This window comes from Artemia sp. Qi Xiang Cuo, chromosome 4, assembly GCF_049724085.1.
Source record: "Artemia sp. Qi Xiang Cuo chromosome 4, ASM4972408v1, whole genome shotgun sequence".
Taxonomy (NCBI): domain Eukaryota; kingdom Metazoa; phylum Arthropoda; class Branchiopoda; order Anostraca; family Artemiidae; genus Artemia; species Artemia sp. Qi Xiang Cuo.
Genome location: NC_142797.1, coordinates 35,837,459 through 35,861,066, shown reverse-complemented (window position 1 = coordinate 35,861,066; position 23,608 = coordinate 35,837,459). Strand labels below are relative to the sequence as shown.

At 36.5% G+C, this 23,608-nt stretch overlaps 1 protein-coding gene across 1 annotated transcript in view; it reads left to right on the top strand.

Moving 5' to 3' along the window:
• The first annotated feature begins 484 nt into the window (after positions 1 to 484).
• Loxl2 (Lysyl oxidase-like 2) overlaps positions 485 to 23,608 on the top strand; it is a 175,964-nt gene continuing 152,840 nt past the window's right edge. Inside the window, exons 1-2 of the mRNA XM_089087513.1 lie at positions 485 to 707; positions 22,774 to 22,920. Of these exons, the coding sequence (XP_088943639.1) occupies positions 518 to 707; positions 22,774 to 22,920 (337 nt within the window). The 5' untranslated portion in view covers positions 485 to 517. The remainder of the gene's footprint in view (positions 708 to 22,773; positions 22,921 to 23,608) is intronic.

Below are 23,608 nucleotides of genomic sequence, written 5' to 3'. Positions count from 1 at the left end.
AATTTTACTGTTAAAATTAATCGCAGTAATAGTTACCACTCATGAATCAACTTCAGATGGTAATTTGTTCTCATCAGACAGTTTTTTTTAACACATCTTTAAATTTCTAGCTACTATGGGTCGTGATTCGTTTTTTACTAGGTTGTTGCTATCGCTGCAACCTAGTTTTGACAGCTATCTAGTTTTGTATAGAATCTCTTTCTATGATGTCACATTAGGAGAAGGGGTCAGGGGAATAACACCATCGATGTCGATACATAATTTTGCTAAGATACTTTTTATTATGTCACATCTTTAGGTATGAATAAATTTTGGGTGTGACATTATAAATGAGTAATGAGACTAACTCAGTGTTTTAGAACGTGGCATTCTGGCACAAGTCCTGGGGAGTGCGGTGACGTAACCAAAATTAGCCGAGGTCGGAAAACTTTCAGTGGGACCATTAGTATTTCCTTGAGACATTGGAAATGATTGTGTGATAAAAATTTAGCTATTCAAAAAAACAAACTGTGCTAAAATGAAATTTTTAACTTTATGCATACTGACAATAGCCGTAAATTTGACTATTTCTGAAGATATAGGCTCTGCAAGAAGAGGAAGGACTTTAGGACGGAGCGAAAGAGCGAAAAGACTGAAACACTTCTTGAAAAAGCATGGTAGATTAGAAGGAATGATTCGACTCGTGGATGGGACAAAGCCTAGTGAAGGTATCGCTTGTTCAGTCAATCCTATTTTTATTGTTCTTTTATTATTATTATTATTATAAGTTTATATTCTTTCCCTAATCCCAATATGTTTTAAAGCCTCATTTAAGAAAATACATTAATCACGTCCTAATTCTTAAATTTGGTTTTATTTTTTCCATGAATGTTGTGGGCAAACATCATCATTACATAACTACACCTGATTATTCAGAAGTATTGGATTCGTTTTGAGAAAAAGTGTAAATCCAAAGAAAGGTTTTGTGTAATTCAAAAGGTTTAGCAGACCTTTATTACCACTACGGGTACTCTCGACCAAGAGATGGTATCTAATAAAATATAAACTGGCAGAGTGAAAAAAAGGAACAAATTGTCACTACCGAAACAAAGTTTTCTTCAGTCATATCTCTTTCCTAAGGAAAATGATTTACTCTTGCCCCCCCCCCCCGTCACTAGAAAAATTGAAACGACACCTTATAAGTCTAAAATTACACCCGACTCTTTTTTTGCATGCTAGAACAAAAGAGAGATGGAGAAAGGATGTATATTTTAGAGCCGGGTTTTCTAGGAATGATATTAAATGGGGAATTTCTTGTCGAGGTTATACGAAAGCGAAAAAAAAAGCTGGAGACAAGTCGACATTATCAGACATGTAAGGAGTGGTGAAGGAGGGGTGATAACGCTCCCTTACAACTCCTCTCCCTCTTTTTCTGTGAATTAAAGCTTGAGTGCTCTTTACAGAAAATAAATTTTGGAAATACAGGATATTTAGACTTAGCTGCAACAATCAGTTGGTAAGTGCGGGTCTGACTTCGAAAATATTAAAACTGAAAAAAAATATTGTTCTAAACCGCAGTTTGTCAATAAAAAAAAAGGGCAAAATAAAAGTGTAAAGAACAAGTTACCTATTTTGAGGAAAATAGGGATTTGTGGAAGTTTTTGTTCGTTTACAATTTGACTTTAATGCTTGTTATTGGGAGCAATACGTCGGTTTTTTCCATTTTCTTTGGGTTTTGTGTTTTCTTTTTTTTTTCACACTGTCGATCGTAACTTGTTTCAAACAAAATAATTATAAGGGCCTAAACCTCTGCTGCCAAAACGAATATGATCGATGAACATGAGATTACATTTTAGAAAGCAGTATAAAAGTCAAGCCTGGAGCCAAAAAGAATGATTTCCAATTTTCTTTAGCCAGACCCTATAGTGTGTTAGCAGAAGAAGTGTTTTGTATTCTGTGGTGGAAACGATTATCTAAGGTTATTCCACCGAACTTTGTTTTTGTCATGTTTCTGTTTCACGTTGAAAGCTCTGCTCAAAAAAAGCAAGCGTGTAATTACCAGTTTCAGAGTAAAGTTAGTAACATCTGACAGTGCTTAGCCTCATCCCTAGCCCCATTTCTAAGATAAATGTTTAAAACAGTTAATACAAAAAATTCGAGATTATGAAAAGAAGCAGTTGGCTACGGGTCCAGTACTGCTTCAATGTACTCCATGTACTCATTTCTGTTTCTGATTAAATAAAAAACAAGATTTTTTAAGTGAAAGTAAGGAGCGACATTTAAAACTTAAAACGAACAGAAATTATTCCGCACAGGAAAGAAGCTGTTCCCTCCTCAACTCCTCGCTGTTTACGCTACATTTTTACTCTTTTTCACTACTCTACTTTTTAAAACAATAAAAACTTTAGCGTATGGAGCGAGACGTTGAGGAGGGGACAGCCGCTTCCATATACAGAATAATTTCTGTTCGTTTAATGTCGCATCTTACTTTCAGTATAAAAAACTTTTTTTTTAATTCAATTTCTGAACGTTTTTCAACTAATGCAGGCTCGAATTTGGCTCACCGTAAATGAAAAATTAAAACAAAATTTACATATAAACCTTGGTAGATTAATTGTGTATATGAAGCGTTGCTCCCTCCTCGGTACCTTGCTCTTTACGCTAAATCTGTTAGCACTTTTAAAAAAGCTTCCTCCTCTAATTAAACGGCCCCCGTGTTTCAGTTTCATTAAGCAGTCAAGCTTTAGCGTAAAGAGTAAGGTATTGAGGGGGGGGGGAGCTCTTTATATATGGAATAATTTCTGTTCGTTTTTCAAATAATGCGGGTAAATCCGGCCCACCCTCTATGAAATATACCCCTCCTCTCACGGAAAACTCCTCCGTGTAAACTTTATCCAACGTAAAGTGCCCTCTCCCCGTCAAATTCCCTCCAGGCAGTTACATCCTTGCTCAAAATCCCCCCTCCCTATAAAATTGCTTGCAGACGTTTCAGCCTGAAAAATCTCCTTAGCATTCTTTCATTTGAAGAATACTTTAATCTCTAATCGGTTTCTCGATTACTCCAGAAATACCCCCTTCCGTCGAAATTATTTCTCAGAAAACATAACGCGCGGAAAATGCCCCTGGATAATTCTTCCGGGACATCTCCACAAAAAATATTTGGCGAATGTAATAGAATGTAAGACAATTAAAAAGAAATTTACATAGTAATTCTGTCAAATCCCCAGGGTAACATTTCCCCTGGAATATTCACCCCCCATAAATTTCCCTCCTCAAGAAAGATTCTACCCATAGAAATTCGCCCCAAGCACTACCCCTCCTCCCCCTAAAAATGTCTTTATACTTCCCAATAGTAAACAATTGAAGAATTTCATAACTGACAGGCCTCCCCCCACGGATTGCGGGGGGTTAATTTACACCAAAAGACATAATTATTTGATCTTTTAACTATACTGAACATAATGGCTATCTCAAAATTTTGATCAAATAGTTTCAGAGGAAAAGGGTGTGGGAGGGGGCCCAGTCACCCTCCAATATTTTTGGTCACTTAAAAAAGGGCACTAGAACTTTTAATACTCCTTCGAATGAGCCCTCTCTCGATACTTTAGGACCACTGGATCGATACAATTACCCCTGGAAAAAAAAGCCTTTGTGATCTTTCTTCTGGCAAAAAAAAATACTAAATTCCATATTGCAGATAGCTAAACTTATGTAAGCTAAACTTAAGTAATGCTAAACTTAATGAAACTTATATATTTGAAATCAGCATACAAATCCGATTCTTTGATATATGTAATGGTATCAAAGTTCCGTTTTTTAGAGTTTCGGTTACTATTAAGCCGGGTCGCTCCTTACTTACGGTCCATTACCACGAACTGTTTTTTTTTTCGATCTACAAGTATCTCCTAATCTTTAGTTGTTTTTTCGTTACTAAGAAGTTTGGAGCATGACCTCTGCTTCTTTCCCTGTAGTGATATTAGGGACTTGGCCCACTGCCAGAATATCATAAATTAAGAGGGATACATTTCCACCGAATATATAATCCTTGAAGAGCTAATACAGGTACATCAAATTAGTTTTTTTTTTTAAGATTTGGTCATAAGACACGCCATTTTGAGGATATTGAGGGCCTGACAACCCCATGGCTGTGGTACATGACAAGAAGAAAATCGGACAAAAAATCCAAAAACGGTTTCATTCCTGATATGGTGAAAACCAACCTAAGTCAGAATTGATCAAAACTACAAGCTAGATGCTTAAACAAGATCACGGCCCCTTAGATTTTGAAAAAATTATTATTTGAGGCACATATGGGTCTTTGTATGCTATACCTCCATCCCAGCCTCTCTCCCTCCTATTTTACTGAAAAACTGAATTGCTACACCATAATTAATTTGAAATCAACTAAAGGTCTTCAATTTGTATTACTTGGGGCATAAGTGTCTTCAATTTGTTTTTCCAAGGGTTTTCAGATTCTATTGCTGGGGCATAAAGTGACCGTTGCTTCATACTGCCATTTTGTAGTAGAAAAACGGGTATCCTGAAATATCTCGAAATTAACAACCTGCAATCACTTTTAATTTATATGTTTGGCTGTCACATCCTCCAACTGCCCCCTACGCCCACTCTTCCTACTAACCTTTTATCAGAAAGATGGACATAGCCTACTATTCCGCATGTCAACCAGAATCATCCAACAACATTTAATCTTTATTATCAGAGCCATGATGTTGGCATGTGGTCCTTTTTACCTCCTGTTCGCCAATTTTCAGCAGAGAGAAAGGTAGGCTTTGTTCCGAAACTGGACTTAAAATCGTGGGGCAAAAACCTTAGACAAATGGGACATGAAAATGACACTTTTAACTGGGATAAATTAACAGTCTAGCATGACTAACCTCGTCCCTCTTGCCTCCCCCGCTCATCAAAATAATAACCAACAAAACAAAAAGCAAGTCAAATAAACAGAAAGAAAAACAATCTCAACTGATAAAGCCAGTTAACACACAAAGAAAGAGATGCACCGAACATTAAATCCAAATTTACTACTTTTCGAAAAAATCTTATTTTAGCTAATTTTTGAAAACAACCTGATTATTAGGGTGGTCCTTATTTTTTCACTTCAGTATTATAAACCTCCCACCCTGCCATTTTTGTCTACATCAAAAGTTAACAACATGGGCAAAAAATTTTCCAAATTGGTCAATATTTAGGGTATGCTCAATTCAAGTGAAGTTTAGCATATAATCACTATACTTCTGCTTGGACAATGTTTAACGTAATTTCGGATGCACTTAGGAAATTCATTCAACAAAAAAATTTAATGAGGACATCTTAGGTATAATCAATACTAAACTCATCCAATCATTAGTTTGTAAAAACAATCATGATGACTGGTTAAAATATGTCACTGGCATAGCAAATATCAAATGTATCTTTTGGTAATTGATAAAAAATTACACACTACAAAGTCATGCTGGGCCTGGGCTGTCAGAGGTTGTGGCTAGCCCTTGAAGGATTGTTGACTTGTTAGAATCAGGAAAACGTTTGCGATGCTCTTTAACTACTTGCAGAGCAAATTGCATATGGTCTTAATTTTTTGTTAGCAGAAAATTGTTGTCCTGCATAAGGGCAACTCCACGTTCGGCTGTGTCATTCACTACTCGTAGTTCTCTGACGATTGCTTCAGCCTTCACATAGGATTCATTATCCACCCAGGTCTCAGGATCTGTAGACAAGAAACTATCTGGAATGGAAAGGATATGGAAGAAGCTCCTTGTATTGTGTGTAACAAAGTCCTGTAGATTCTTGTTGGTGACTGTAGTTTTTTTGACAGTGATGCGCTTTGGTGGGCCCTCCATTCCTTCATGGCAGAGTGCTTCGACCATTGCTCTTTTTTCAGTTGCATCAACACCCCTGTCAAAAATACTAATCCTATCAGTTCTTTGCTAAGATACCACAGCTGCCCAGACAGTTTCTTCATTGCACCAGTTCTTGCTGGCTATCCTCAAGTGAGGAGACTCTTCAGAAGCATTAAATAATTGGCTGGTGCTGCTGGTGGCTGAGAAGAAAGGAACCACAATTTAACATAACTTCCTACACCAAAAGCACAGACCAGTGATTTCACGATCTGTCAGCTTGAAGCTAGAATCTCTGAACATGTATATTTTCAATGCATAAATCAGTCGTGCCATGAAACGAGCACGAAGAAGGGCTCATGGTTTCCTGAACATCACACCACGAGCCGGAAGGCCACCAATGAACAGCAGGGAAAGCTCGAGGAGCACACGGTAGTCTTCACGTTGGTGACAAATATCCAGCTGATCAGTCAGAAAGGTCTTCATATCATCCAGGGCATCAACCAGAGCAGCAGCATTAACCGGAACCTCAACACCATGCTTATAATCAGCATATACAATGTTTGGCCAAAAGGCTTTGAACCATTTGATCAGCTGGATGTCTGGGCCACTTGAAGGTCCCACTGTGATGCTGAATGCCCCTTCCAGCTTTAATTCATGGCTGTGGTGTCTGCATGAAAGATGCAGAACACTTCTACCAAGATGCTGTTCAAACAGAGTACAGGCACCGTTCATTCGGCCGGTGTTGCTTGATGTTGTATCAAAGCTGAGAGCCTTGATGCTGTCTACAATGCCCCAGTCAGACACTGTGTCCATCATTGCATCTGCCATGGCTTTACCAGTACCTGAAGCCAGCATTAGGATACGAAGCAGTTGTTCTGTTCCAGATTCACAAACAATTATCGGCAGTCGGTCAACTTTTTCATCTCCAGTGAGGTCTTCCATAAGCTTTCCATCCCAGTGAAGAACCATTGGCTTCTGGGGATTGAAATCAGACTTCAACTGAGATGAAAGTATGACACGATGCTTCTGATGGTAATGTCTTATAGATGATCTGTTGATACTGAAATCTGGAACGTTGTGACCTGTTGCTTGAATTATTTGGGCAATGATCTGAACTGCTTGCCTGTCACTTGTCTTTGTGCAGTCTAGGGATGACAGGAGTGCAGGAGTTAAAATGTTAGTTCTTCCATGTGTTCGTTTTGGTGTACCTGGTTGTTCGGTGGCTTCACTGCCAATTCTTTGTAATACTTTCATGTCTGCATCATCATTACTAGAAGACGAATCAGAAGACTCCAACAACATAGTTTAATCCAGATTTGCTATTTCAAGTTGCTGTTTCGTCTTCAAGTGAAACTGGCTTTTTTGTTTATTTTCCTGTACTTTCTCCTGTTTTGTAAGTGACATGTCAACCCCTGCCATAACCCCTTACCTTCCTTTTTCCCGCTGGGCCAACAAGAATTGCTTGTCTTACTCAATTTTGATGAGCTGTAACGCTTCCTGGTGGGCTATATCAAAGAGATCATTCAAAGTTTCCTTGAATTCTTCCTCATTGGCTATCTGAGTTGCTGTACTTCTTGCTTTGTTTTTCTTCAACCCTTCCCATCTCTGCACTAAAACTTCAAGTTGGGCAACTGCATGATCACTCCAGCGCATGGGTATTCTGGCTTTCTCCCAGAACATTTGAACGTCCTTAATTACTGATACTGCTACCTCATGTTTAGTCTTGACTACTTTCAGCTTTGTGGCATAGAGCCTCAGAACATCACCAATCGATGTCAATTTTGAACCATATAGATCTTCCGAAGCTGAACTAAGCAGGTACACTTCCTGTTTACTGCGTGTGGATGTGGAAATCGCCATGACCGACTGTAAAACAAAACATTTTATGTGTACTTTAACAATTGTCCAATCTGTCAGAAAATTACATAGCAGACAACATTGAATCAAAAATAGTATTGTTCTAATAGCAAATTAATAACAAGTCGATTTCAAATATGAATTTATTATATCTGACAAATGACAAAATTTCAGTTATAACAACAAACATTAAATGTAAATTGATATATTCAGTAATTCACCTGATATTGTCTTATCAGCTTGGTATCCTATGTATTTGTAATCAATCTTTATCTGAGAAATAAAAATTAAACAATACTAAAGATGTCTGCTGCAAGAATATTTAATCAAATGTAATAATAAACCATTGATTGATTCAGTAAGTAAATGTTGAAGTTAATTTTAAATAGTGACATAAACTTCTGTAGTTTTACACAAATATATCTGCTAGATTTGCAAGAAAATGCCCAGACACCTAATTGATTATTAATATATTCCCCTGAATCCCTTCAGTTATCTCTTTATATAACACATAACACCTGTTTTGTGTTAGAATTCACAATAAATACACAATTAACTAATAAATATATGCCCTGAACCAATGATTTTCTTTACATACACCCGATTTCTATAACATTCGAGTATAATCAAAATTTGGGTGCCTTGAGCATACCCCAAACATGAATTTATCCTAAAAATAAATGACACTTATTTTTTTTTCTATCATAGAAGAATAGTTTAGGATGGTGGGAGGCAGGAAAAACAAAAAATATTTTTTTGATATATACATAAGGACCAACCTACTGATTATCCGACTCTTTGATCCTCTCCCAAAGATTTGTTTTGCCTATTCTCCTTTATATCTCCCTACAAAATTACCTCTCGTTGATTTTCAAATCATACTACTTAGTAGGTTTGCGCCGTAGGCTAATTATGACGAAAACGATTTATTACCGTAGAACTTTCTAAAATAAGACAGCAATATGTTTGCTAAACACTTTTCTACACTATTTATGTGCTTTATTTTGAATAGAATGTGCTCTTCACAAATATATACCATAGATATTTAAGTACGACTTAGTTAAAACATAATGATTACTCTTCAAAGCAGTAACTGGAAGAAGATGTATAAATCCTCTCTAGATTAACGCCCCAATAGCTAACTTCCTAGACAGGATTACATAATGTCGCCTAAAACCCAATTCCATGCCATAGGCAGCGCAATTGCGATGTCTAAATAAAAAGCGAAGTGGGCACCCTGTATTATTTTTTTTTCTCAGCATGGCACTTCATATAGAAAGAGTTGTCATAGAAACTTCGAAAGGAGCTCAATCAACTGGAAATTGAAAGTTCTAGTACCCTTTTATGAGTCAAAAGTGATCAGAGGGCAACAATCCCCCCAAGCCCATTTATTTCCTGAATACATCAAATAAAAAGATTGAGATAGCCATTTTGTTCAGCATAGTTGAAAGGTGTAGTAACCGTGTCTCTTGGGATATTAACCTTCCCCTCCCAACCCTCGGGGCAAGGATTGTAAGTTATACAATCTGCCAATTGCTTATATATAATATTTGTTATGGAGAAAGTTGAGCAAGTTTGACCTTTAGTGTCCAAAAAGGCGACGGGTATTCAGGTGAAACTTTCAGAGAATATTGAGGGGAGTACAGAAATAAATTAAAATACATTAAATGCACAGTGGTTATTAAAAGGGTGTAACTCAGGGATGACTGAGCGTATTAATTTGGAACTTAAAGAAAATCATAAGGGGAATATCAACCTACCAGAAAGTCAATATTAGAACGCCACTACTACTACTGTTAGTACTGCTGCTACTACTACAGCAACTACAACTGCTACTACCACTACAACTACTGTTTCAGTAGCGAGTACTACCAAGGCTCGGGGTATTGAAGTGAAAATTTGAGGATATGTTGATGGACAAGTTGAACCGAAACAAAGCATACTATGTGCATACAGATTGTCAAAAAAGTATTTCAGCAATATCGTTGGAAAGTTTAACTACAGCTATTAATACTACTTCTACTAGCACTATTAAGACAAAGGGTATAAAGATGAAACTTTAACCAAGGCCAGAACATAATTTGCACTTATTGAAAAAAAATACAAATGAATGTGCATTGTCAGTTTAATATACATACACTGATATTTATTTATAAAAATGTTAATATTTTTTGATTTATTAAAGTTATAAAAGTAAAAACATTTATATTTTTTCAGTAAAGTGCAAATTATGTTCTGGCATTAGGAAGACAAAGGGGTTTTGAGCCCTATTCATGTTAACTTCTGCTCCTTTTGAGTTTGACTCGGTTATTTATTGCTTTTTCTGTTTGTTTTGGGTTTCATTTATTTATCGATACTGATTTGTGGTAGTTTAACGCTTGGTAGATTATTTGATTTTATTTTTGCTCATTTTTGGTTTAATGGAGTTCTTTACTTTTCTATGAAAAACTTATTTTGTGGAAAAAGTTTTTTTAATTAATTAAAAGAAAAGTCGATGGTGCAATTAATTTCAGAATGTCATTAGACCTATACAGTTTTCACCGAAGTTCAGAGAAGGATCATACTCTAACCTATAACGCTCTATCATCAAGAAAGGCAGTCTTTATAGGCTCTTGAAAGTATAATCGTAAGATGTCAGCATATGCTAAGAACAGCAACAGCCTAAGGACCAAGGCTTGAGAAACACCAAGAAATAGAATATATGCTTGACTACTTATATCAGAGGCAACGCTATATCGTTGCCTATAATAAAGGCCATACTGCTCCAATGTTTTATTATTTTTCTTTTTTTCCAGAGTCACTTCATGTGGAAGCAGTCGTCGCATAAACTTCGGAATTGGCTCATTCGATTGAAAATCGGAAGTTCTAGTGCCCTTTTTAAGAGTCAAAAGGGATCGGAGGGCAACTAGCCCCCTAGCCCTTTTTTTCCCAAATGCATCTGATAAAAATTTTGAGATAGCCATTTTGTTAGAAATATTTGAAAAATCATATAACAAAAACTCCAGTGTCGACACAACCCCTCAGGGCCCGGGGACTGGCGTTGTTAGTTATGCCCTGGGGGCATAACTTAAATGGTTCTTCTGGAGGGGATGCTCGTATAAACTTCGGAGAGAGCTCACTTGATTGGAAATTGAAAGTTATAGTTCACTTTGTAACAGTCAAAAGACATCTGAGGGCAACTAACCCCCCCTCTATGCCCTTTTTTCCTCAAACCTACCTGAAAAGGACTTTGAGATAGCTATTTTGTTAAAAATAGTTCAAAGACCATATAAAGAAACTCCGGTGTCGACACAACCCCCAGGGCCCGGGGGCAGGCGTTGTAAGTTATGCCCTGAGGGCATTTATAGTTCTTGTGGAACTTATGCTCGTACAAACTTCAGAGAGCGCTCATTTGATTGGAAATTGAAAGTTATAGTTCACTTTTTAAGAGTCAAAAGAGATCGAGGAGCCACTAGACCCCCTCCCCTTTACGCCTTTTTTCTTCAAACCCATCCAATAAGAACTTTGACATAGCTGTTTTTTTTAAATAGTCCAAATATCGTAAAACGAAAACTCTGGAGTTGATACAGCCTCCCAGGGCCCGGGGGCAGGCGTTGTAAGTTGTGCCCTGGGGTGTATATATAGTTCTTATGAAGGGATGGTTGTATAAGCAACAGAGAGGGCCTCTTTGATTGGAAATTGAAAGATATAGTTCAGTTTTTGAGAGTAAAAAGAGATTGGAGGGTAGCTAGCCCCCTCCCTTAGCCTTTTTTCCCCAAACCCATACGATCAAATTTTGAGATAGCCATTTTGTTAAAAATAATTCAGAGGTCAGATGAGAAAAAAAATCCGGTGTCGATACATTCCCCAGGGCCCGGGTTCTAAGTTGTACCCTGGGGGCATATATGGTTCTTATAGAAGGGTCTATAAGAACCTATAGAATCGTCTACCCCCAGGGTCCGGGGGTAGACGTTTTAAGTTATGCCCTGGGGGCATATATGGTTAGAAATAGTTAAAAGATCAGATAACAAAAACTCCGGTGTCGACACAACCCCTCAGGGCCCGGGGGCTGGCGTTGTGAGTTATGCCCTGGGGGCATAACTTAAATGGTTCTTGTGGAAAGGATGCTCGTATAAACTTCAGACACGGCTCATTCGATTGGAAATTGAAAGTTCTAGTTCACTTTTTAAGAGTCAAAAGAGATCGGATTGCAACTACCCCCCCCCCCCAACGCCCTTTTTCCCCAAACCCATCTGATAAAAATTTTGAGATAGCTATTTTGTTAAATAGTTCAAACATCATTTAACGAAAACTCCGGGGTCGACACAATCCCCCAGAGCCTGTGCCGCTGTAAGTTATTTCCTGGGGCATATATGGTTCTTATGGAAGGAATGCTCGTATAAATTTTAGAGAGGGCTCATTTTAATGGAAATTGAAGTTCAAGTTCACTTTTTAAGGGTCAAAAGAGATGGGAGGGCAACTAGTCCCCCCAAGCCCTTTTTTCCCCAGACCCTTCCGATACAAATTATAAGATAGCCATTTTTTTAAATAGTTCAAAGGTCTGATAACAAAAACTCTGGCGTCGATTATAACCCCCCAGGGCCTAGGCGCGGGCTTTGTAAGTTATGTCTATGGGGCATATATGGTTCTTATGAAACTGATGCTCGTATAAGCTTCAGAGTGGGCTCATTTGATTGAATACTGAAAGTTCTAGTTCACTTTTAAAGAGTCAAAAGAGATCCGAGGGCAACTAGCCCCTCCCCGCTTTTTTTTCCCAAAACCCATCTGATACAAATTTTTAGATAGCCATTTTGTTGAAAATAGTTCAAAGGTCAAATAAGAAAAGCTCAGGTATCTACGCAACCCACCCAGGGCCCAGGGACAGGCGTTGTAAGTTATGCTGTGGGGGCATATGTGGTTTGTACAAAATTTTAGGTGACTATTTTTTTAAAAATAGTTCAAACATCTGATAACAAAAACTCCGGAGTCGGTACAACCCCGCAGACCACGGGGGCAAGTTTTTTAAGTTATGCCCTGGAGGCGTATAGGTTTTTTATGTAAGGGCTGGTTTCATAAACTTCGAAGGTGACTCACTCAGAAATTGGAAGTTATAATTCCCTTTTTTAGAGTCAAAAGGGATCCAACCCCCCCCCCCCTAGCCCTTTTTTCCCAAATCCATCCGATACAAATTTTTAGATTGCCATTTTTTGAAATAGTTCAGACATCAGATAACATAAATTCCGGGGTTGACACAACTCCCCAGAGCGTGGGGGCAAATGTTTTAAGTTATGCCCCCGAGGCATATAAGAATCTTATGTAAGGGGTGGTCGTATAAACTTCGAAGGTGGCTCATTGGATTGGAAATTGGAAGTTCTTGTTTCCTCTTTATGAGTCAAAAGCTAACGGAGGGTATCAATCCGTCCTCCCTGACATAAACACCCTCTTTTCCCCAAATGTATCAAATGAAAATTTTGAGATACCCAGTTTGTTTGAAATAGTCAATGATAATATAACAAGAACGTCATTGTCAACATACCCCCCCCCCCGCCCCCAGAGTCAGAGGAAGGGTTGTAACTTATACCACGGGAGTATATAAGTTTTTATGGAAGAAGTGGTCACATAAATTTTGGAGAGGACTAAGATGATTAGAAATTGAAAGTTCTAATTCACCTTTTATGATTCAAAAGTGATCCGATGGTGATTAGCCCCCTTCCCTCCCAACTTTCTTTTCCCCAAGATGCGTCCAATAGAAATTTTGTATATAATCGTTTTGTTCAAAACAGACCAAACATAAAATAACAAAAACCTCATGGATAAAACAGCCCCCCCCCAGAATCTGGGGCAATTGTTGTAAAATGTGTCCTGGGGGCATATAATGTTTTTATAGAAGGGATGATCGTATAAACTTCGGAGGGGGCTTATTCTATTGTAAGTCATAATTTTTAGTGCCCTTTTCAAGAGTCAAAAGTGATTGGAGGGCAATTAGCTCCCCCAAGTCACTTTTCCCCAAATGCATCCAATCAAAATTTTGAGATAGGTATTTTGTTCAAAATAGTTTAAAGAATAAATAAAAAAAAACTCCGGGTCGACAAACCCCCCCGGAGCCCAAGGGCAAGTGTTGTAAGCTATGTCCTGAGGGCATATAAGGTTATATGTAAGGGTTGTATAAACTTCAGAGATGGCTCGCTTGATTGGAAATTCAAATTTCTAGTTACCTTCTTAAGAGTCATCAAAAGTGATCGGAGGGGATCTACCCCTCCCCCAACACACCTTTTTCCCCAAATATCTCCGATAGAAATTTTGAGGTACCATTTTGTTCAAAATAGTCCAAAACTCAAATTACTATAAATTAGGGGCTGAGAAACCCTCCATAGCACCCGGGACACGAATTGTAACTTATGTAAGTTGTAAACTCTTAAGAATCGCAGGTGATAAAAAATTAACAAGCCCCCCCCCCCCTCCTCTTGTGCCTTTTTTCGCCAAATGCATCTTATCAAAATTATGAAATAGCCATTTTATTCAAAATAGTCCAAAATTCAAATTACTATAGCCTAGGGGTTGCAAAATCCTACCTAACCCCCGGGGCAAAGATTTTATCTTATGTAAGTGTTGTCTATTATAAGAATATAAGGTTTTATGGAAGGGGTGGTCGTATTAACTTTGGAGGGGTTCGTTCGATCGAAAATTGAAACTTCTAGGTCTTTTTGAAAAGTCAAAAGTGATCCATGGCCAACTACCCCACGCCCCACTTTCCCAAAGGGCATTCGGTCAAAATTTGGATATAGCCATTTTTTACAAAATAGTTCAAAGGCCAAATAACTATGCTTCCGGGTTTGACCCCCCACCTCCCAAGCCCCGGGGAAATGGCTCTGAGTTACAGAACTTAATTATTGTTACTTTGATACTTGGATTGGGTGATTTACGTGGTAACTTCGATTTACAGTGCAAGGACTGTAAGTTGTGCAAGTTGCTTATTTCTACTTTGATACTTTGTTTACTCTTAGGCCTTGTTTGAATTTATCCTTTCTTTACTTTGATGGCTTGATATTGGTTCTTAAATACTAGTTGTGTTACCTTGATGAAATTCTGATGTTGAAAAAAAATCTTAATTTGAAAAAAGGATTTTTCTAAAAAACTTGTTGTAATAAAAAACGAACAAAAATTATTTAAAAAAACTTTCCGAAATTGTTTTTCCCCAATTCTTTCCAAAAGAATTGAGGTTATATAGTTCTAATGAATGGTGTCTTCACTATAAATAAGAATACGGTTACTGTCCGTTTCCCGAAGTGTAAAAGTTCTCTTACTTAATTGGCTACAAAGCTATGCAAAATTAGTTTACCTTTTTTTTATTATACTAATTGGGAGAACAGGATTCAAACAGAAGTGAGAATTGGATTAAGAATTGGTTGTTAGACCCCGGTCGTGTTCATGGAGTATGGGCTATGTACTTCTACTGAATTGTGTCTTCACTAAAAACAAGAGTATGGTTACTACTCGTTTCTCTAACTGCAAAAGTATAAAGCCTACTGCGTATTTGGCGCTTTACTAAAAGAAATTATATTAGAAATATTTTCTTTTGTTCTTATTACAACATTGAAAATAAAATGAAAATTGCAGTGAAAGCAAACCATAATTTACCAATTAGCCCATTAGGCCCTGCGGCTTTCACTGTCACCGAAGATTTCGGAATTTCTCCGAAAATCTTGCAAAAACGGAGCGGCAAAAGCCTAGAGGCATCAAAGCTTTAAATATGGCCTGGGTAAATAATTCTTGAGCTGATGGGCTTTCAGCAATTAATATCATTATAAATCCAATATTCTGTCTATTTAATCAGTTCTAACATAAACCTTCAATTTATTTTGGAATAAAAAAATATTTTGAACCGGGGAATTTTGAAAGACTAGGAATTTTGGCAATAAAAGACGAGGAGAAATTACTTTGAAAAAAAAAACTTTCCAAAAAAGAAGTTTTTAAAGTAAAAGCAATCTAGATACTGAAATGCAGATCGGAAAAAATAGAAAGCCTCAATAATTTCAGCTCAAAACAAACAGAAATTACTATTAAAGTATAAACGTAACATAAAACGAACAAAAATTAAATAAAAAATTATAGCAAAAAGACATACAACAGGTACTAATATAAATGAATAAATTAATCTCAAAACGAGTAAAGCTTAATTTGAATATGCGAATCATTCTTAAAACGAACAAAAACATTTTGCTAATGAGGCATAAATGAAACCCAAAACGAACATAAATTAAATAACAATCATAGCCAGCAAACAAACAATGGTTACTTAAGTAAATAAATCTTAAAACGAGTGAAAATTAAAGTGAAAATGCAAATCTAGCTTCGAACTAGCAAAAAACAATTAAGACAATTTTTTGAGGTTTCCTTACTTCTTTTACTGTAAAAGTCTAAGACCTCCACCGGCATTGGCACTTTACTGAAAACAGATTATATTATAAATATTTTCTTTTGTACTTATTACAACATTTAAAATAAAAAAAAATACAGTAAAATTGAATTTTGAACTTATGAGCTTTCAACAATTAATATATTTTATCAAATATTTTGTTTAATTTATTAGTTCTTTCGAAGACTGTTTTAGACAAATATAGTTTCATTACAAACAACAGTTTGGATACTGCCCCCTTCCCCTAACTTTACAAGTCTAAAACCTACTACGTCATTGGTGCTTCACTGAAAACGAATTATATTTACTTTGATCTTTGTATTGTTGCTGTTTTGTAGAATTTCGGTTACTATTGCGCCGAGTCATTCCTTACTCACTGTTCACTACCACAAATTGCTTTAAAATTGAATGTATGTTTATCTGCGTGTTGTTTATCTGCGTGTCTTACTGTCTGTCCTTTATGTGTTACTGCACTGTTCAACCAGTCACGTTGGTACTTTGAGAAGTTGTTGAATACACTTTTGTGAGGGTTTTATGTTTAAAAATTTTCCCCCAAGGCTATCTTAACATTTTTCGCGCTGTTGAAATTAGAGATCCCCCAACACAAATAATTGGCAATTATTTTAGGAATATTATTCGTATTTTTTGGATATCCATTAACGGGCTACTTAATTTTGCCATCTAACACATTACCGAAAATCTAAAATAACTTTTTCAGCAAACTCTCTGAATTTGGTATTCAACTATACTTTTCAAATTTAAAAGTACTATCGTTATTTAACATGTGGAGAAGATTTTCCACGGGGGTGGGGGATTTGTCGGGGAAAATCCCAGGGGAGGGGGTTTTCCATATTAGAATGAATTTAATTCGCATGTCTTTTTCTGACTCTTTCCACAGTTAATCAAAATTGATTCATTATCGCAATTTACATAAATTCAGGGTAAAGGACAACTTTTTGAGTCTGGCATTAATTTTATTGTGAAAACCAAGTTTTTGGAAAGAAAATCGACGTTCGTATTTATTGACTCGGTTCATAATCGCCTTTTTCGGTGTATATATTTTTTCAATTTATGAATTCGATTCACCAATGAATAGAATTGAGGGAATGCTTCAGGGGTAAAATTATCCATGAGGTGATTTTTCCTTGAATTTCCTTTCTTTTGAGATAGCAGTAACAAGCGACGGGTAAGCTAGTTTTTCCATGAATGTAGAATTCGGAAACACTAGCGCTTTACTGAAAATTGAGTGTGCTTGATTTTTTTTTCAGAGCATAAAATTTGTATGCTAAAAATTTATTAATTTCGTGAACAGTGACTGTTGGGACCCTTATAGATTAGTCTTTTATTTTTGGTAGACTGTTTAAGGACTTTGCTGATTATTATCCTATTTTGGTCCGTCAGTTTTGTGTTTTCAATGAAGTACTAGTTTTGCAGAATTCTGTTCCTATATCATAAACGAGTCAGTTTATTTGAACAAGGTCTGTATATATCAATTGCAGAAGCTGCGAAGCCACAGTTTTTGCTCGTTTTAAGCTTCAACTTTGCTTTCTACTTCAATCAGAACAACTTTGTTATTTGAAAATTAATCACTATTAAGATTAACCGAAACAATAGTTACCACTTTCGAATTAGCTTCAAATGATTATTTTTTCCCCTAAACAGTTCTTTTTTTTGAAAATGCGTTTTTAAACTTTTGGTGACTATCAAACAGTTCGTGGTAACGAACTGTAAGTAAGGAGCGACCCGGCTCAATGGTAACCGAAACTCTAAAAAACAGAATTTTGATACCAATACATACATAAAAAGAATAAGATTTTAATTCTGATTTCAAATACATAAGTTTCATCATGTGTAATTTTACCTATCAAAAGTTACGCGCCTGAGAAAATTTGGCTGATTTTTGAAAAAAGAGGGAAAGACCCCCTAAAAAATATAGGACCTTAATGAAAATCACACCATCAAATTCAGCGTATCAGATAATCCTACTGTAGAGGTTTCAAGCTCCTATCTACAAAAATTTGGAATTTTGCATTTTTTGCCAGAAGAAAGATCACGGATGCGTGTTTGTTTGTTTTTTTGTTTTTCTTTTTTTTTTTTCCAGGGATGATCGTATCGACCCAGTGGTCCTAGAATATCGTGGGAGGGCTGATTCGAACGGAAATTAAAAGTTTTAGTGCCCTTTTTTAAGTGACCAAAAAAAATGGAGGGCAGCTAGGCCCCCTCTCAAGCTCATTTTTTCCCCAAAGTCACCCGATCGAAATTTTGAGATAGCTATTTTGTTCAGCATAGTCAAAAATCTAATAACTATGTCTTTTAGGTTGACTTAATCCCTCGAAGCCCCCAGGAGGAGGCCTGAAAGTTATGAACTTTACCCATGTTAGCATTAGCATTTGTTATGAGGACCCGGCTCAAAGGTAATTGAAACAGCAAAAATGGGGATGTTGATATAAATAGATGCATAAAAAGAACTGGATTTTATGCTGATTTCAAGTATATAAGTTTCATTAAGTTTAATCAAATCCATCAAAATTTGAGAACCAGAGAAAATTTGGCTGATTTTCGAAAAAAGGGGGAAAGACCCACTAAAAGTTATAGAACCTTAATGAAAATCAAACCATCATATTCCACGTATCAGAGAACCCTACTGTAGAGGTTTTAAGCTCCTATCTACAAAAATTCACGGGTGCGTGTTTATTTTTTTTTTCCCCTGGGGTGATCGTATCGACCCAGTGGTCCTAGAATATCGTGGGAGGGCTCATTGGAATGGAAGTTAAAAGTTCTAGTGCCCTTTTTAAGTGACCAAAAAAAAATGGAGGGCAACTTGGCCCCCTCCCACGCTCATTGTTCTCCCAAAGTCACCTGATCAAAATTTTGAGATATCCATTTTGTTCAGCATGTTCGAAGACATTATAAGTATATCTTTTAGGATGAGTTACTCCTCCGAAGTTCCCGGGAGGGGGGCTGAAAGTTATGAACTTTACCCAATGTTAACATATAGTATTGGTTATTGGGAAGTATACAGTACAGACGTATTCAGGCGAGATTTTTCCTGGTAGTGAGGGGGGGGGGTCGGGCCGGGACGTACGCCGGGCGGGGGGCCTCCGGGCCCGCTCCCCCCCCCGAAATCTCACGATTTTTTTCATTTTCACATAATTTTCTGATTTTTCTCACAGAATAATGGGTTTGAAGGATTTCCCCCCCCCCCGAGAAAAATTCCTGCGCACGTGCCTGGGGTCGGGGGTTATGTAGGAAGATCTTTCCATGAAGGAAGTTTTGATGGGGGAAGGGACATTGCTATGAAGGGATGCCGGACTTCCCAGCATTATTTAAAAAAAGATCAGAAATTAAATATAAAAAAACAAGTTTTTCAACTGCAACAGCAGCAACATCAAAACTTTAAACGAACAGAAAATATTACATATATGATTGGGTTCACCCCCTAGTCAATAACTAGATCTTTAAGACAGAGATTTTTTATTACTTTCATAATAGATATTTATTCTAATTAACGGCAGTTGTGATGAAGCGGTCATTTTTAAAGAATTGGAACAAAATTCGATCTTTCGCTTAAAAAGCAAGGTATTGACTAGGGGGCGAACCCCCTAATATTCGTATTAAAAATGTATTAATATATAATTTCGTTACTTAAGTTAATTCTTAATTTATGTATATTTATTACTAATAAAAGCGTTCGTAAATAAAATAAAAAAAGTTTCGAGAAAGCCATTTAACTAGATAAAAGTAAATTAATATGAAAATTTTGTTTTAATTGTTTATGTTCTGTGAGCCAAGATCAAAACCTGCATTTATTCAAAAACGTTCAAAAATTAAATAAAAAAAACAAGTTTTTTTAACAGAAAGTAAGGAGCGATATTAAAACTTAAAACGAACAGGAATTATTCTGTATGTGAAAGGAGCTCTCCCATCCTTAACGCCTTGCTCTTTATGCTAAAGTTTGACTTTCTCACAACTCTATTTTTCTAAGCAATAAAAAACTTTAGCGTAAAGAGCGAGGCGTTGAGGAGGGGACAGCTCCTTTCATATACAGAATAATTTCTGTTCGTTTTAATGTCGCTCCTTACTTTCAGTTAAAAAAACTTGTTTTTTTTATTTAATTTATACTAAGTTACCTGATTTTGGGTAGTAAAACTTGTAGAAGTTTTATTACTTTGCAATACAATTATGCCTACATCAGCTGGAAACAACAAACATATATTTATAGTACAATTCAAATTAAAAGAAGGAAGTATTAATAAGTATGAACGAGAATTTGTTATTTGGGCTGGCTGTCAATAAGTACTAATCATTACGTGTTCCCAGGCACGAGAACAGAGATGAAGTGCAAATCTTCCGATTCCGATGTCAAGGTCAACTAAGAGAAGATGCATGCCAATTGTTTTTTAATCCAGGTTTCTGATTAGTCTTCTTTCTAATTTCGGGCTGATGATAAAACAAACACTACCTAAAACAAACACTATTCTCACCACAAAAAAACTCTTTAAGGGAACTCGCTTATTTCTATATTTGATGGTAGGGGGGCATTTGGAGGAATGAAAGGTAGAAAGCATATATTATGCTGATACAACATCAAGAACTTGACTAAAAACTCTCTTCGCAAACCGTTCGTTACCACGAACTGTTTGATCAAGCAGTTCGTGGTAACGAACTGTAAGTAAGGAGCGACCCGGCTCAATAGTAACCAAAACCCTAAAAACCGGAATTTTGATACCAATAGATACATCAATAGAATCAGATTTTTATGCTGATTTCAAATATATAAGTTTTATTCAGTTTAGTTCTACCAATCAAAAGTTAAAACCTGAGAATACTTGCCTTTTTATGAAAAAAGGGGAAAACAACCCCTAAAAGTCATAGAACTTTAATGAAAATCGCACCATCAGATTTAGTGTATCAGAGAACCCTACCATAGAAGTTTCAAGCTCCTATCTGCAAAAATGTGGAGTTTTGTATTTTTTGCCAGAAGAAAGATCCTAGATGCGTGTTTATTTCTTTTGTTTTTTTTTTTTTTTTTTTTTTTTTTCCAGGGGCAATCATATCGATCCAGTAGTCCTAGATTATTGTTAGAGGGCTCATCTGAACTGAAATTAAAAGTTCTTTTTAAGTGACTAAAAATATGGAGGGCAACTTGGGCCCCTCCCACGCTCTTTTTTGTCTCAAAGTCACCCAATCAAAATTTCTAGATAGTCATTTTGTTCAGCATAGTCGAAAATCTACAAAATATGTCCTTGAGGATGACTTCATCCCCCAGAGTACTCGGGGGAAGGGTTGCATGTTATTAACTTTGCCCATTTCTTACATATAGTATTGGCTAATGGTAAGTATATAGACGTTTCAAGAGGGATTTTTTTCTGGTTGGGGGGGGTCTTATGAGGGGTTACGGGGGAGGATGTTTCCTTGGGGGAAGGGACATTTCTATGAAGGGGGCACCGAATTTCCCAGCATTATTTAGAAAACGATCAGAAATTAAATAAAAAAAAAACAAGTTTTTTCAACTGAAAGTAAGGAGCAACATTAAAGCTTAAAACGAACAGAAATGATTACGTATATGAGGGGGTTCACCTCCTAGTCAATACCTCGCCCTTTACGCTAAAGTTTTTTTAGTACTTTCAAAAGAGCTAACTATTCTAATTAACCGGCCTTTGTGATTCAGGGGTTTGTGATTCGAACAAAATTCGAACTTTAGCGAACTTTGGGTATTGACTAGGGGTAAACTCCCTAATATACGTAACAAAAACATACAAATATAGAAGTTCCTTACGTAAGTTAATTCGTAAGTTATGTCAGAACAAAATTTCGAGAAAGCCATAAAATTAATATGCAAATTTCATTCTAATTATTTATGTATTGTGAGCCAAAATCAAAGCTGCATTAATTCAAAAACGTTCAGAAATTAAATAAAAAAAAACAAGTTTTTTTAACTGAAAGTAAGGAGCGACATTAAAACTTAAGATGAACATAAGTTATTCTGAATATGAAAGGGGCTTTCCCCTCCTCAACGCCTCACTCTTTACGCTAAAGTTTTTTATTGTTTTAAAAAATAGAGTTGTGAGAAAGAGTAGCTAGAGCGTAAAGAGCGAGGCATTGAGGAGGGGACAGCCCCTTTCATATACGGAATAATTTTTGTTCGTTTTAAGTCTTAATTTCGTTTCTTACTTTCAGTTAAAAAAAACTTGCTTTTTTTATGTAATCAATGGAAAAAGATTCAGCCAGCTTTGGATGATAACTTATCCAGAATATTAGTTCTAAGCTGACATATTTTCTCGGTCAAACTTAAAGTTGAAAAATTAATATATTTGCAACGCAATTTTGCAAAACTTATATCAGAGAATTAGTGCATATGGCTCCAACAGAAGGAATAAAGGATTAAGGAGGTTTTCTAGAAAAGCGTAATATTTGTAAAACAAAGAAAAACATTATGCTTAATACACATTTCATTCTGCCGAAAGGGGCAAGCTCACTCTTTGGGCATACCCCTCTAACGTTGATGTACTTATGTAAACATCTTTAAAATGGAAGTGAATTTTAATGCATTTTCGATATTAAGCCTATATTTAGATATTAGAAGTACACTATAAGTGCAGTTTGTCACTTAGTAGAATACCAAGAAACTTTCCTATTCCTTACAATTGTTTTCCCTTCATCCTCTTAAAATTTTTCCTTTAGGTAACCTTGAAATCTTCCACCTAAACCGATGGGGCTCAATTTGTGACGATGAATACGATAAGACTGATGCTGATGTTGCGTGTCGAGAGCTTGGCTTTCCTGGTGCCATAACAGCAACCCATAACGGCTTCTTTGGACCGGCAAAACGTAAGTACATATTGTCTTAACTGTTCTATGTTGTGTTGAAGTGGAAGGCGTCATAACATCTAACCGTTAGGAGCACTAATGTCAGGAGCACTACAAAATCCGTCATAACATCGACAGAAAAATCCGTCAGAACTTCTAACCGTCATAATATCTAAAATTTTAAAACTGCAGTTTTTTGGGGTTTAGGGGGAAAGGTACCTAGGTTAGGTTACGTATTTAATATATGCTATGCTTTACCCCCCCCCCCCCCCCTGATGTGCAAATTAATACGAAATTTGTTTCTAAACTATTATATACTTATTACTATTATGTAAACTTATAATTTTTTTAGATGTCATGGCGGTTAGTGGTTCTGTCGGATTTTCCTTTTAGATGTATGACGTTTAGTGTTTGTGACGGTTAGTCGAAATGGCAGCACCCCGCGTTGAAGATACACATTCGACTATTTTTTAAAAGAAAAGTAAATATTATGACAGCCAGGGACATGCACTGGATTTATGGGGCGACTGAAGCCCTCCACAAGGAATCTTGTGGTATAGAGGATGCTTTAAGTTGAGCTACTACAGACAAACCTGTAGGTCAGGTAATTGCTATTTCAAAATCAAAGATTGAAGGAATTTATCATTTTATTGGGTTTTTTTTTCAATCTTTTGCTTTGTTTTCACTTACTATGGAGGCTAGGAATAGG